The 15,276-nt window shown below is 41.3% G+C and overlaps 2 protein-coding genes across 3 annotated transcripts in view; one reads left to right on the top strand and one right to left on the bottom strand.

Moving 5' to 3' along the window:
* The window catches only part of pdgfc (platelet derived growth factor c), a 45,386-nt gene extending 43,233 nt beyond the window's left edge, over positions 1-2,153 (bottom strand). For both annotated transcript variants that reach the window (XM_034227635.1, XM_034227633.1), the window contains exon 1: positions 1,421-2,153. In XM_034227635.1, coding sequence (XP_034083526.1) covers positions 1,421-1,598 — 178 coding nt within the window. In that variant the 5' untranslated portion in view covers positions 1,599-2,153. The remainder of the gene's footprint in view (positions 1-1,420) is intronic.
* Positions 2,154-11,740: 9,587 nt separating this feature from the next.
* glrbb (glycine receptor, beta b) overlaps positions 11,741-15,276 on the top strand; it is a 31,739-nt gene continuing 28,203 nt past the window's right edge. Inside the window, exons 1-3 of the mRNA XM_034227594.1 lie at positions 11,741-11,869; positions 11,953-12,073; positions 15,050-15,188. Coding sequence (XP_034083485.1) covers positions 15,067-15,188 — 122 coding nt within the window. The 5' untranslated portion in view covers positions 11,741-11,869; positions 11,953-12,073; positions 15,050-15,066. The remainder of the gene's footprint in view (positions 11,870-11,952; positions 12,074-15,049; positions 15,189-15,276) is intronic.

Genomic DNA, 15,276 nt, shown 5'->3' on the forward strand with positions numbered 1-15,276 from the left:
AGTTTAACATTTCTCCACCCCACACTTCCCCCACCACCTCCTCCATCGCTCTCCTCCCCTCTCTCCTCACGGTTGTTTTCCTTTCTCAACCGTGCTGATTAAACCTGGAGTTCCCGACGGGAGGCTCTGATTTCCCAGCCTTGACTGTTACTGTAGTGAAGTCAGCGCTGCATGTCCTCACACAAGGCCAGTCAAACCCACTGGCTACAGAAGGCTGAGTAATGCATGGAGTTTGACTAGTGCAACATCTCCAGGCGTGTTGTACCCCATGAGGTTCTGTTGTCATATTAATCTCTGTCAATAATTCAGCCCAATACAAATGTTTGACTCTTTATTGCACTTGGTTACTTAATACATGCTTTACTCATTATTTCTAGATGACTTATAAGACCTTTACAAGAACAGCTTCTATGAAATCCTTTTGCACAGCTTTTGCTTTGTCTTTTTTGTCTGACGGATTGTACTCCCAGTAAAGAGTTGTATCACAACCGGGCCAAAATCCATTCCTCAACACCTTATGAAAATGAACTTGAGTTCAAACAGCCAACGCGTTTCCCTTATGAATTCAAGAGTGTTGAAGACAAAGCAAGTGTCTGAAGGATAATAGCACACAATAAGGTGTTATCTGAAATGAGTATTATATAGGTAATAGGTACTTGATTGGTAACCATTGATAGAGTATAATAACATATTAAAGTGAGTTTATTGTGGCCAAAAACAATTATAAAGATTTGACCAGTATGGAAAACAATCTGATTAAGTCAGTGCATCAAACAACTCTAAAAAGTTGTTTCATTCAAGTTTTAAAAGATGGCCCTATTCTTCGCACTAAACATGCTTGTGCCCCACACCCACACCGGCACACCCACAAACTCTAGTTTAATTAAATCACAAAATGTGGTTTCCAAATGTCAATTGATTGCAAGAAAATGTTGGAGGGGTCATTTGACTTAATGCAGCTCAAGGTAGATACACCATCAACTCCAGCCTAACATGGAGGTAACATTAGACATTGACAGAACTGGATTTCTGAATTTGATAGTGCAGCTTAGTGCAGTTCTGAGGGTAAGCAAATTACATCGCCTGGAGCTACTGCTGAATGAATGGAGCCTTTTTCATGATCACAGGGAAAACTTCCCCCGGGGGACATGGAATTTCAGAGGGTTTTCCCCCTTAAACATACACTGGTACACTTTAAAGGTAAAAGGTAATTTTGCACTTCCTATCCTGGATAATGCTGTTTGAACTGAATGAAACACTCCCATTCATTGCAGCCCAAACTCAAGCAAGATGTGCATGTTTTAAGAATGGCTTCATGCCCAGTTAGAATAAGGATTTCGTTATATGTATGCAAAAAAAAACATCTCAGTTCATGTTCAATTCAAAAACTTGAATGTTACAAACAACAATGGGGACTCACCGTTTTGCTCCTTTACACTTGGAGTGTGAAATTTGCTGACATGACTTGATTCAGCTTCCGAGCCATATTGTTGGAGAAGCGATGCAAGAAGGAATAATAATGGAAGGATCATTTGGATGAGTGGTGGTTGGCGATCACAGAGCTCTGTTGAAGTGATGGTTTGTATCACCACACACATGCGTCGTTTACAGGACACCAGTGCTGTTTTGGACACATTTGGAGAGGATAAAGGCAGAGTAGAATCCACATAATCTTAATCATCAGTCCTTCAGGTGAAAAAGTAAAATGAATATCTCCCTAAATCAAGAAAAATCCTCATCCAAATCTCGCAGACCTTGCAGCTTCTGCGTAATGCAAGTGCGCACCTGTTGGTTCACAGAAAAGTTGGAGACTGAGTTGAGGAAAGCTCGTCGTGCCGTAATTATAATCCCGGAATTAGTTGTGAAAACGTCCGTATGCATGCATATCATCTATGGTCATTAGAAAAGCAACGAGGCATTTTGGCTAAAGCGCGCGTCCACGTTGCGTTCTTGACTCAGTCTGAATAAATCCCCGCAGATCTTCACGCATTACAGCAAGAGCTCCCACACAGAGACAGCGAGAGAGAGAGCAGCAACATGATACAGTGTGTACTCAGAAACCACTCGCAACACCGAGACGAGTTCCGTTGTCTGGCGAGGTCTAGAGTCATGACTTGGTGGAGACTGAGATAAAATATCGCTGCGCGGCCGGGGTTGGGTTTTTGCAGACTGCCAACTGACGGCACAACAGGTGCTATACATAAAGTACAACTTCCCAGCCAAGGCAACTCCCCGACATGTTAACCATTCCGCTGCTGCTGGTCCAATGAGGTGTTTTATCCACTTTCAGCTACACATACTGTATTGCCAAATTCAGTTTCAGTTCCAGGAGTTTAACTTTCCAGGCAGGCAATGTGTCATCTTCTCCAGAGAACTAAGAATAAAGCAGCTCAGCACATTCTGTCATGAAGAAGATACAAGGTAAACTATGCAGACTGTTTCCTCCACAATGTAGAAATAACTTCAATACACAAAATACCAGAATACATGACTTCAAATTGACCTTTTTGTAGTTGTTTTTCTTATTCTATTATTTTAGAATAACCTGGAATCAATCAAATAAGAACATCAATTATCAGTGAGTAAATTATCATTAATCACATTAAATGAATTATTAAGAAAAACATTGTTTTAAGTCTAAAGATGACAAGATGTGTATATTATTCCATGTAGAATAATCTTTACAAAATGTCTAAACAAATACAGAACATTATAATATATAAAATACATAGTTTTCCAGATAGTTGTGTCTTATGTCAATAAAAAGGAAGCTAAATTGTAACATTATGGTGGAGGTTGGCAAAGACAGACATGTATGATATCTCATTTTCTCTTTCTGTGTTAAAACTCAAAACTATATTTTTCCTACACTTTCAAACATCATTTTGGCCCACTTACATTTTCCAGTGCATCACGGTTCATCAAACTCATAACGTGTACATGGTTAAACAATAAAGTCCACAGATCATATTCACATATGGAGCTTCTTCATCATTCAAGAGGAAACTTTCCATGAGGAAATATGACTAAGCATGCTTGTTGTAACCGTGGCGTGATTGTTTAAATCCTTGATTCATTTTCCCAACAGAGAGATGAAAGACGCATGTGTTCCCTCACTGCACTGTTCAACACGCCGTTGTGCATTCTGCTTAACTGTTTCTGTGGAAGGAAATGTTTAAGAGCTTCTCAATTTGTCATATCAAAGCAGAGACACCGCTTGGAACAATACTCCCTCCTGTTCCCAATTTCCTTTCTCCCCGGCACAATGTTGTACCTCATCAACTGTGTTTCATGTGGTTCCTCCCATTTATTATTGGCAAGGACCCACCAGAGTATCCCCCACAGTAAGTCTGCTGCAGCACAGACACAACAATCAAAGGAGAGCTGAACACATATTGAACCCATTGAGCCAGACACATGATGTAATGCTGCAGCAATTTACCCCCTCACATAGCTCAGAAACTACCACCTCAAAGAGAGCGCGGAGCAGCCATCTCCCCCGCATCAAGGTATGAAGGGAGGTTTTGTGGTTTTAATCAGAGTTAATGGCTGGGAAAGTAAGGCATGGGGCATGGATACAGTCATTTCGTACGTGTGGTGCCCCCGTGGAGAGGGGCAGATAGAGGTCTTCTTGTGCCTGCTGCAAGGGCCAAGGCCCTTTGTGTAAAGGAGGGTATCACATTCCAGCCCTGCAAGGGCCTGCAGCAGATGTCAGCACTTCACATTGTGGAATCCCTCTCTCTTTCGCACACACACCCATACACACTCATTCACCCCTTGAGGTTTTGTCTGTGAAAGCTGGGTATTTTGTCTCGTTTGTCTACATGTGATTGCCACTTCCTTGGTGGTCTTGGGTAATGGAGAGTCTTCGATACAAAGACATATAATAAACAGAGACAATTAGAAACAAGGCAGACCTTTGGGGTCATGACTAACATACAGAAACATGCCAGCCAGGAGGGCTGTGTCCACCGGGCATACTGGAGATGGAAATGTATACAGCAGAGAACTCACAGTCGGCGGCTCCCAGATAAATCCCTTTAGACTTGCTTGCCTTTTTGGGACACATACTGTCAAACAAACAAACGCCCGCTCCCAATCAGTCCCTGTTACACAACACATCTGTCCCTGTGTCTGCGAAACACAAGCTTTGTTCCAGGTGAAATGAAGTAATACACAAAGGAGCGGACGTGTTTGCTATATCCAGATCTCAGCTCATTACATTTGGAAGAAAAAGGCTTTTGAGATCACTTCATTTATATGGTAAAACCTCCTGAAGCAGCAGCAGGAGCTTTTTGCTGTGTGGTCCTGCGAGCCGTGGGAAATGTGCCAGCAGACGAATTTAGAAAGTAATGACTCACATTCTCTGGAACTTTAACAAATTGAAGTCTTCTAAATCCATTGTTATGCCTGCTCAATCGTATCATTGAATCACAGTATCAAGGTTGTGCTAATAGTCTAACGTGGTGCCATGTCCTTCATATTCTGGACACAGCTTTAAATCAATGGGTACTTAAGTTTTATAAATATGAATGTCTTGTGCTTCAGTTTGTCATGTAAAAAGTGTGGCATCAGGGTGATTTATTGCCCCTGGCTGCACTTGGCTTGGAAACCAGAGCCCCCTGGTGGTGCCCCTCAGCCCTACGCTCAGTATTTACCTCTCAGTAGTATATACGGGCCCCAATGAGCCAGTACCAAAATCCAATACGTCAGTGTTGTGCTCTAACCATTAATTACACTGAAACATGGATATTCTTGCCTGCTACATTTATCCATTACATTTGTCTGCATCCAGCTTTTCACAGCGGAAACCTGAAGTGAATTCAATTGAGACTCACTTGTTAGTTTTGGATGCTGTTCTCTATTTGTTATTGCTCCTGGATGCACTGAGAACGAGACAGGAGTAAGCCTACAGTGTGATTAGCTGGGCTTAAAGTAAGTTACCCCATATTAATGTATGGGTTCTGTTGTGTGTGGGATAATATTAATATTAAAGAAAGCAACACTTATCCTATAAGTGTCGTTTTTTTATATTTCAGGAAATTAACTGTGGTGTTACTTTATAAGCTAACCACTCTTTTCTTATATAAATGCCAAATGTTCATTCAATGCAACATTAAAAAACATATTTGGCATCTCATGTTGGAAGGATCCTCTTGCTCCTTGAGGAATTCCCTCTTTACCTTTGAGTACAGTCCAACAATACTGGGAAGAAGCGCTTCGGTTTCTGGCTTCCTGCCTTCATCATAATCTTGGGTCGTTTCGCAATTACTGAATATGTGCTGACGAGGAACATTGAGTTTCCATTATGGCAACCAGCATATACAATGTTCCCGGGGACAAATCTATACTGCAACACTTTATCAATACAGTATTGTTCTGGAGCCCTGCACTGTGTGATGTTTACTCTTATTTACAACCATTTGTAGTTTCAATAGTATGCAACGGTAGTGGTGTTACAGATATGTCTTATATTAAGTTGTTTAAATTGTAGCATGTATAATACGGCTGCATAGATGTTTTGTTTAAAGGGGGAAAGCCCCATTCAGAGGGGAAACACCCTGATCAATAACTGAAGCGAGACTCATCTACTACTGCAGGGAGATGCCAAGAATATGTCACTGCTCTGCGAAACTGACTTGTTACTGTACCGCTGTAATGAGGGTATCGATCCAGAGGACTCTGAGAAGCACAATTTATTATTTTCAAGTTTATTTTTGTATTTCACATTAGAAAAAGAAAAGAAAAATATCACAGCAGAATCATAATTAACACTAAGCCTGATATAGTATGGGGTATTAGTTTATATTTGGGATGGCATCCAGTTGAATCCTCACTAAGCTTTAACAACATATACGTTCAATAATATGAAAGCACAAAGTCTGAACATTCCATCACTGTCAAGCCTTGTAGACCCTATTTCCATTGGAACAACAGCTGGTTAATGTGAAACAGGATATCAAACAAAGGAAAATAATACTTGGAAAATGGTATGAAATGTATTTCAGAATGACCTGTTAATGTTTTTGTAGTATAATTTTCCAAAAGTTCCATTCAACCCTTAGAGGCACGAGTGACTGGACCCTACACTCTTCCATGGGTCAACAAGGACCCGTATTAGAATAATATGTGTTTTTATGCCATTTTTGTCATTTTGGTTAAGAAAAATCACTTGTATAATATTTAGGTTCACAATAGAAATATTTTATATTCAATTCTTCACTATTTAGAATCTTTGAATTTATTTTTACATTTTGAAAAAAAAATGCATGCGGGTCATTTTTGACCCACTTATGAAAGCTTGGGGTAGTAATACGAAAACTACAATTTCTTAAAATGTAAATTTAAAAATAGAATGGCATGATATCCAAAACATATTTTTTGAGGAATAGCTGGAATATGAAATGATAAAAAAATGTGATTACAAAGATATGTCAAGAAAACCACCTCACCGGGTCAAAAAAGACCCACTTATGCACCTATTAAGACGAGACCAGGATCAGGACTGAACACAAACAAATGAAAAAGCATTAAGACAACTTTACTATTGGTATGGGATACCTGTCAATAGGATAACAAAAGGATAACCTTTATATTGTTAGAAACATTATAAAAGGAAAAGCTATTTATTGTATAACCCCCCTTAACCTTAAGTATTTTTACATCAGGATTTACAAAAAACAACCATAATCCTCCCCTTATTTGTATTTCTTTCCCATCTGTTACCATCTGTTACCATCATCAACATGACTATAAATTCAACATCAAATTCACTTTGCACACACACACAATTCAAAAATCCCATTCTATGGCTTTTTTGTTTTATCTTCATGAGTTACATTAAAGTCTTATACACTTTGACAGCAGATCTACTTCTTCTTCTTCCAAGAGATGTATCCTGTCACTGATATGAAGTCATGTCCATTAATCTTCCCTGACTTCAGCTAAAGAACTGCACATCACTTCGGGATTGAAAACAGTTTACTGAGCAGTGAAAAAAGATGCTTAGCAGTAGTGGGAGAAATGTGCTCTGAATGCCAGGTATAATACCACAATAGATTGGTTCAATCCAGCCTGACAGATTTCTGGAACCGCACAAAGTTGTCCATCAGACACATGGCTCGCAGCCAGCCACTGAACATTTTTTAGACAACACAAAAGGATCTTTGTGCTCCACTGCAAGACGCTTTTATCGTAACACTTGAACCAAGCCCTGGGACACAAATCATTAATCTCTGTGCATATGGTGCTGATCAATTTGTGTATGCAAATGAAATGCCTTGTCAGTCAAAATTAAACGACAGGGATCAAGGCCTCCCAAGATGTTTGACATGAAGCGGTGAACGATATATGGATCAAGAATTGTGGGAAAAATCCGCTCAGATGTGTTTTATGCGATGGATTTTATTTTCACTGAGGGAACAACATCAAGCTACTTGTTCAGCTCTGTCAATGTGTTTCATAAACTCATCAAATGAATGAAAGGTGACACAAAGAGCTCTGATATAGACGTTATTCATATAAAAAAGTTATAACTTTGAAAAAAAGGTTGATGATATTCGCTCTTCTTTTTCTGACTCACCTTTACTCACCGCTGGGTCACCAGACCCTCCTTTCACCCACACACTGACCTCCTTTTCCCCTCTCTCTCCAAGTGAGGTTCTTACCCTCATTACCTCTGCCCGCCCTACCACCTGTCCTCTGGACCCTATCCCTTCAAACCTCCTTCAGACTATCGCTCCTGATATTCTACCGTTTCTCACCCATTTCATCAACACTTCTCTAACTTCTGGTCACTTTCCAAACAATCTCAAGGAGGCAAGAGTAAACCCTCTCCTAAAGAAACCCACTCTCAACCCGTCTGATGTTATAAACTACAGGCCTGTCTCTCTCCTCCCGTTCCTGTCTAAAACACTTGAACGCGCTGTCTTTAAACAACTCTCCTGTTATCTCAATCAGAACAACCTTCTGGATCCGCACCAGTCTGGTTTCAAGGCAGGTCACTCCACAGAAACTGCCCTCCTTGCTGTCACTGAGGAACTGCACACTGCTAAAGCAGCCTCCCTCTCCTCTGTCATCATCCTATTGGACCTGTCTGCTGCATTCGACACGGTGAATCATCAGATCCTCCTTCGCACTCTCCAAGAACTTGGAGTTTCAGGCTCTGCACTTTCCCTCCTCACCTCATACCTCAAAGACCGTACCTACAGGGTTACTTGGAGAGGGTCGGAGTCCGACCCTTGTCAATTAACTACAGGTGTCCCTCAGGGCTCTGTTCTTGGTCCCCTCCTCTTCTCCCTGTACACAAACTCGCTCGGATCAGTCATTAGCCCGCATGGTTGTTCATACCACTGCTATGCTGATGACACCCAATTAATTCTGTCCTTTCCCCGCTCAGAGACCCAGGTCGTCGCACGCATCTCTGCTTGTCTAGCTGACATCTCTCAGTGGATGTCTGCTCATCACCTCAAGCTCAACCTTGACAAGACTGAACTGCTTTTCCTTCCGGGAAAATATTGTCCCACTCTTGACCTAACAATCAACATCGGCACCTCTGTTGTTTCCCCGACTCAGACTGCAAGGAATCTGGGTGTGACCCTAGATAACAACCTGTCCTTCACTGCAAACATCGCTGCTACAACCCGCTGCTGCAGATACACGCTTTACAACATCAGGAGGATACGTCCCCAGCTGACCCAGAAAGCCACGCAGGTTCTGGTCCAGGCTCTCGTCATCTCACGCCTAGACTACTGCAACTTCCTCCTGGCTGGTCTACCTGCATGTGCCATCCGACCTCTGCAGCTCATCCAGAATGCAGCGGCTCGTCTGGTCTTCAACCTTCCTAAATTCTCCCACACCACTCCGCTCCTCCGCTCCCTCCACTGGCTTCCGGTAACTGCTAGAATCCACTTCAAGACAATGGTAGGCTACTTGCGTACCATGCTGCGAATGGATCTGGCCCTTCCTACATCCAGGACATGGTTCAACCGTACACCCCAGCACGTGCACTCCGCTCTGCATCAGCCAAACGACTCGCTGCACCCTCGCTGCGAAGGGGACCCAAGTTCCCATCAGCAAAAACACGTGGGTTTGCTGTCCTGGCTCCAAAATGGTGGAATGAGCTCCCCATTGACATCAGGACAGCAGATAGCTTACACACCTTCCGGCGCAGACTGAAAACTCATCTCTTTCGACTCCACTTCGAGCGATAGAACTATTAACAAAGCACTTATATACTATAAAGGACTGGCTTATCTAAAGCCAGTTGAGTAGCACTTGAAATGTTTTTGCTCTATGAAGCCTGATGTACTTATATGATTCTGTTTTCTTCAAGTTTGTATTTTGTTGGTCGAACGCACTTATTGTACGTCGCTTTGGATAAAAGCGTCAGCTAAATGCAATGCAATGTAATGTAATGTAATAAACACAACCAAATCCAGACACAATTCAAAGTTGAATCTATCCTACACCAATGTACAAACTGTACTACGTAACAGAACTCGATTTGTGACACTTTTCATCATGATTTTACACCCTTATATTTTATCATTACAAGCCCTTTTCTGAGAATTAAATTCGTCTTGGTGAGTTAGCGGGCAGGATAATCCACCGAAATGAGTTTGTAATGATTTATTTAATTTTATTACATGGAAAGGCTGTGGCTTAGGGTGTAGTGTGCTGGACTTCGAATCAGGGGATAGCAAGTTCGAGTCCCACTGCAGTCAGCATGTCGTTGTGTCCCTGGGCAAGAGACTTCACCCCAAATAGTTTGTAAGTCACTTTGGATAAAAGCGTCTAACAAATGACATGTAATGTAATTTAACCCTTGTATGGTATTCGGGTCTGTGGGAACCGTTTTCATTATTTAGCTAAAGAAAAATGATATGATGAATTATTTTTTCAAACCCACTCTCAATGGCCTTGGCTCATTTTCTGTGAAGAGCATATATCAGAACACATTTTCAACGACCACCCACTGTACACCCCTCCTACTACACATTTACATTACATACAGGGTGACCCGGGGCTAATAAAAGTGTGAAAATTGCAGGTGTGCACCTGTCTTGGCCTTCTCTCTGTGTGTGTCTGTGTGTGTCTGTGTGTGTCTGTGTGTGTCTGTGTCTGTGTGTGTGTGTGTGTGTGTGTGTGTGTGTGTGTGTGTATATGTGAGAATTTTGTGTTTCTGCCACCTACCAATCTTTATTTTTTTTCACACTCTATCCAAGCTGGAAATTTGGGGCGAGACACAATAAATAAAGCTTCGCCAGTTTGGGTCCTTATCACAACTGATCAAGATGGCCAAAAGATTCTCTGCTCAGAGGGCCTTGCACATGATTCTGGAAGAGAGAGAACCATTTGATGATTATGGAGGAAGAGGAAGAGGTTTCAGAATGTGAGGATCACATTTCTGAGAAGTCTGAGTCTGACTTTGAAGAAGAGGATGAGATTGAGCATGGCTGAGTAACACAAATATGAACACCACACAAGGGTTAATCTGCAGTGTGTGGCTGTTCTCAGGAAATAAACTCCATTTTATTATTAGTTGTCAACATAATATTAAGCTTATCATACTGATACACGCACACTCCTGACAAGCATGAGTAGTACTCTACCATTTGGTTGGTGGAGCTTCTCAGACTGAAATTCCTCGGGCTGTTGAGATTTTACTCGCCACCAGCCGCACTCTCAGCTCGCTACTCTGTACTGAAGTGGAACATCAATCTAACAATGCATAAAAGTCCCATACATGCTTCATAAAACCCCTTTAACTCATTATATATAAAAATCAATGATAAAACTATATCAAGTGATAATATTTGGTGAGCCCGTAACTGTTTGGCCGTCTGCCAAAAATATTTAAAGCTTTACTTTAGGACATCCGTTCATTTATCATTGACAGTCATCGAGGTAGAAAACACATCGACCCAAATTGAGGGATGTGTATTTTAACAGACAGGCTCACACTCTGGCTAAAAGCTCAAAGTGAGTTACTGACATTTGAAACAGCAATTTATCATATGGGCAATTTAATAGCTGTTATTATATATAACCACAGATGCAGTTTGTCACTGTTAGGACTGATTCTCTTATGGTGTTTTCTCCAATGCATTTGTAATCGCTATGTTCGCTATATGTCTTATAAACATGGAATATATATTTATTTATAATGGCTTTTTTTTAATGTTTTTTTGTCTTTTTCTTGCTCATTTTTTACAAGTTGATTTTTCATATGCACCATTATACACCAAAGCAATTTCCTTGACAATACAATTAAAAAGTCACTGGACAAAGATATATATTGGGTCTTCCTCAGTCATTATTGCATGCTCTTTCACATGTAAATAATCTATTTGACATTACATTTCAAAATCACATAAACATGAGTCTTTACAGAGCAACCCTACTCTTGGAATACCAGTCAATTCATAATAATAAATACCAATGCTGATTACATCGCCTCGACCTGAAGTAAATTGCATCTACAGATTGCAGTCTCTCTCTCTCTCTCTATCTCTCTGCTTTATGGTCTATTTAGCCTCCAGTGTTCACGTCCATCTGCCTCTAAATACCACACAGCCACTGCCATAAATAGTGAAGCGTTTGCGTCCATCACGTGAATGAGAGCATTTCTCTTTTCCCTGCCTCCACGTCACGTTTGAGCGTTTAGCAGCGTGTGTGGAGGCGGAGAGCGGCTGTCCGTGGTGCTGATGACGGGAGGACTGATGATGCTCTCCGGCTCTGAGCAGCCGCTTCTGCGCATGTTGCATGACAGGTACCACGCAAGCCTCCATCTTGGGCTTCCCGTGCTGAGGCGAAAGGGCAGCAGCCATATACACACTGATTCCAAAATAACAACAAACCGGGCGAGGTGAGCGATTAATTTAAAAAAATTGGCAATTTGCCGAGATGTAACTTTCCCAACAAATCATTTCTACACATTTGCCTAAGCAGAACAACAGAATGGGAAAGAAAGAGAGCGACTGGTCTGGAAGGCTCTGTTAACGACTGTTTGCTACTGTCAGCTTCACTTGCTCCAGTTTACCAAGGAATTGACAGGTGACAGAGCCAAACGGTGAGTGCGACTTTTGTGTTATTTTTTTGTCCGTAAACTGCGCTAATGTGATGTGTTATCGCATGCTCGCGTGCATGTACTGGCGTATTCTTCCTGCATCCCCCCCACCCCCCCAGTCATGGTGGTCGCAGCTTGCTGTGTTTTCCTCGCGTGCCTCTGCTCTCCTGATGCTCAGGCTGTGGGCTCGTCTCGTTCTGTGTTACTTTCTTTCCTGTTGTTCCGAAGAGATCCAAAGCGACGAGCAGCCACAGGTTGTGAGAGCCCAGCTCGAATGATAATGGGTGTGTAATATTGGTTGCATTTCAGTGTTTAGATATGCATGGCACATACCTTTCCAGTGTCAAAGCATTTTAGAGATAGATGAGAACAGAATTCCCCCTTTAAAATGTACACAAATATGTTATTTTAAAAACGACTTACACCACATATGGCTTTATTGTAAAAGCGTATGTATTATTCATAATCAGGCACTCATTAACCTAAATATACACATTGTTCTACATTATTTATTTTTATAGAATGACACTTATGATGCATAGTCTGTGAATAATATACAGAGCAGTTTTGCTTCTTGACCTTGGACCCGAGGGGCAGACCATGTAAGGCTGCTTGAGTCACTGTCAGCCGCTTTATGACAAAGCCTCAGCAGTTTCAACATTGCCCGTAGAAAGCGAGGGTGTAATGTTTCTCAGTGGTGGCACAGTTGAGTCAGGTATTCCCAAGGTCAATATATTGACCCTGTGCCTGCTGAACTCACATCTGAACTGGGCACCGTTTAGCATGAGTGTGTGTTGGTCACAACTACAGAAAACTGCCTCTGACAACACTAAGATTAAGGCCAACGTTTGGGTAAAAGGAATAGTGTTTTCGAGAGGATTTGTGCTTCTTTATTACAATTGCAACAAATGTATCTTTCACTATTGTTTGTATAAAAACACATAAGATATCATAACCGATTGAAGCAAAGTAAAATGCAGTGCTTCTACCACCCAACAAAACGAGACACAATATAAGGTGGGAGAAAAAGCAACAAAATGATCATGTTAGTTTTCCTGCCTCTTTTCATCTGGGAGACAACTTACTTATGAAGGGTCACAGCAGGACACCATTTTAGGTGATTTGTTGTGACAAAATTCACAAAAAAAGGAAAATATGCTAATTCTGTTTTTTACTAGTTGAATACACAGAGTTTTAAGAAAACAATTACAATATAGAAGAGTGTGAACAAGGAATGCCATTTGGTTCATCAGAACTTGCTTAAAAGAGGTAAGCTCTGTGATTAAAGGGTTACAAGCCAAACGGGTTGGGAAATATTACATCACATTACATGTCACTTGTTAGACGCTTTTATCCAAAGCGACTTCCATACTCAATACTGTGGGCAATCCCCGCAGGAGCAATTTGGGGTGAAGTGTCCCAGGGACACAACGACATGCTGACTGCAGTGGGGTTCGAACCTGTGACCCCCTGATCCCAACACCAAGGCTCTATCCACTGCGCCACACGCCTCCCTAAATATTATATTCTGTATCTTCATGGTCATTACATTGCATTTAGCTGACGCTTTTATCCAAAGCGACTTACAATAAGTGCGTTCGACCAACAAAATACAAACTTGAAGAAAACAGAATCATATAAGTACATCAGGCTTCATAGAGCAAAAACATTTCAAGTGCTACTCAACTGGCTTTAGATAAGCCAGACCTTTATTAGTATATATATATATATATATATATATATATATATATATATATATACACATATATATATATATATATACATATACATATTTAGTTTGTGTCAGGGAGGCTGGAGTAAATGCTCTGGGATGGGACTTGTCGAGAGATATTACACAGAAGACGGGACATACTGTAGAAATCGAGGTCACATAAGAAATGGTTTCTTAGAAATTAGTTGGTTGCTGTCATCTGATATGTCTGGGGCAGAGTTGATATATGTTAGACTCTTTTACTCAGGAATATACTTGGAAAAAGTGCTGAACAGAGCAGTGGAAACGAATATTCACTGGAGAAGAGGATGATCGATCTGCAGTCGAGGAACAGTCAGGCTGTTACAGGGCCAAGGCAGTGACGGAGAGTTTATCTAGACAATAAACTGCTATCGGTTAATACACAGTCTTGCTGGCAGTGTGGGGATGAGGCATGTAGCTGCTGGTCTTTGTGTCCCAATGCAGTGAAAGGGCACTGGTTCCCTAATGGGGAATGAAACGCACAGGTACTATGGCTGCCTGGTGATTAATGGCCCCTATCAAGAATCGTAAAAGTGTACTGCCTCTGCGTTTATGTGAGCATTTAGACATGTACAGTATATAGTACTGTTAGACCTGTCTATGGGTTTCCTAATAAACAGATATATGGCAAACACACAGGACAGCATTAGCTGCTACATTTCTGTTTGTGTTGTATAAGAAAGGATTGAAGTATTACACCACTGCTTTTATAGATCAAACCAAATGATAATGTCCAAGAGTGTGATTAACAACTCTGGCACAGACAGCATTCAGGAGTTTTTATCTGCAGATTCTAGACTAAAGTAGAGGATATTTCAGGGTCGCATTCACCTTACGAGACCAGAATGACCATCGTTATTCAAGTACATTCCTCCAGTGATTAGATTCATGTTTAAACTTGCACAACTTGATGTGGGGTTGACACATTTACATTTCAGACACCTACCGTATGTGCCGTGAATCCTGAGGAAATGGGAACACATCATGTCAGGAATGCAAGGAGAAAATCACAGAAGATAGACAAAGCAAACCGAAGCTTTGTACTTCCGCAGAGGGCAAAGCTTAAGCAGCCACCTACAGTAGTGTTCTGCCACATTTGCAAATGAGATTTGTTGAATGTGACAGGCTTAATGCTGTGCAAATTAATAACCACCAGTGAATTGTCTTTCTGGGTAATTTTGAGTGCTAGGCCTTCCTCTCAAACAGGTTTGTTTTTTCCTCCACAGGCTCATCTATCATCAGTATGGGCATCAAGAAGCTCGCCATCTTCCTCCTGGTGCTGTGTCTTTGTCTAGAGGGAGGATATGCCAAAGAAAAAGGAACAAAGAAGGGAAAGAAAAAAGGGAAGCAAGTTTTTTGTCCATCGTAAGTACCAGGGGTTGTCCAATGACAACATTACGTTCATCATGTTGCCAAAGCATTGGAAAACTGTTGTCATTTGATGTTGTGCACG

This window comes from Gymnodraco acuticeps, unplaced genomic scaffold, assembly GCF_902827175.1.
Source record: "Gymnodraco acuticeps unplaced genomic scaffold, fGymAcu1.1, whole genome shotgun sequence".
NCBI classification, from domain to species: Eukaryota; Metazoa; Chordata; class Actinopteri; order Perciformes; family Bathydraconidae; genus Gymnodraco; species Gymnodraco acuticeps.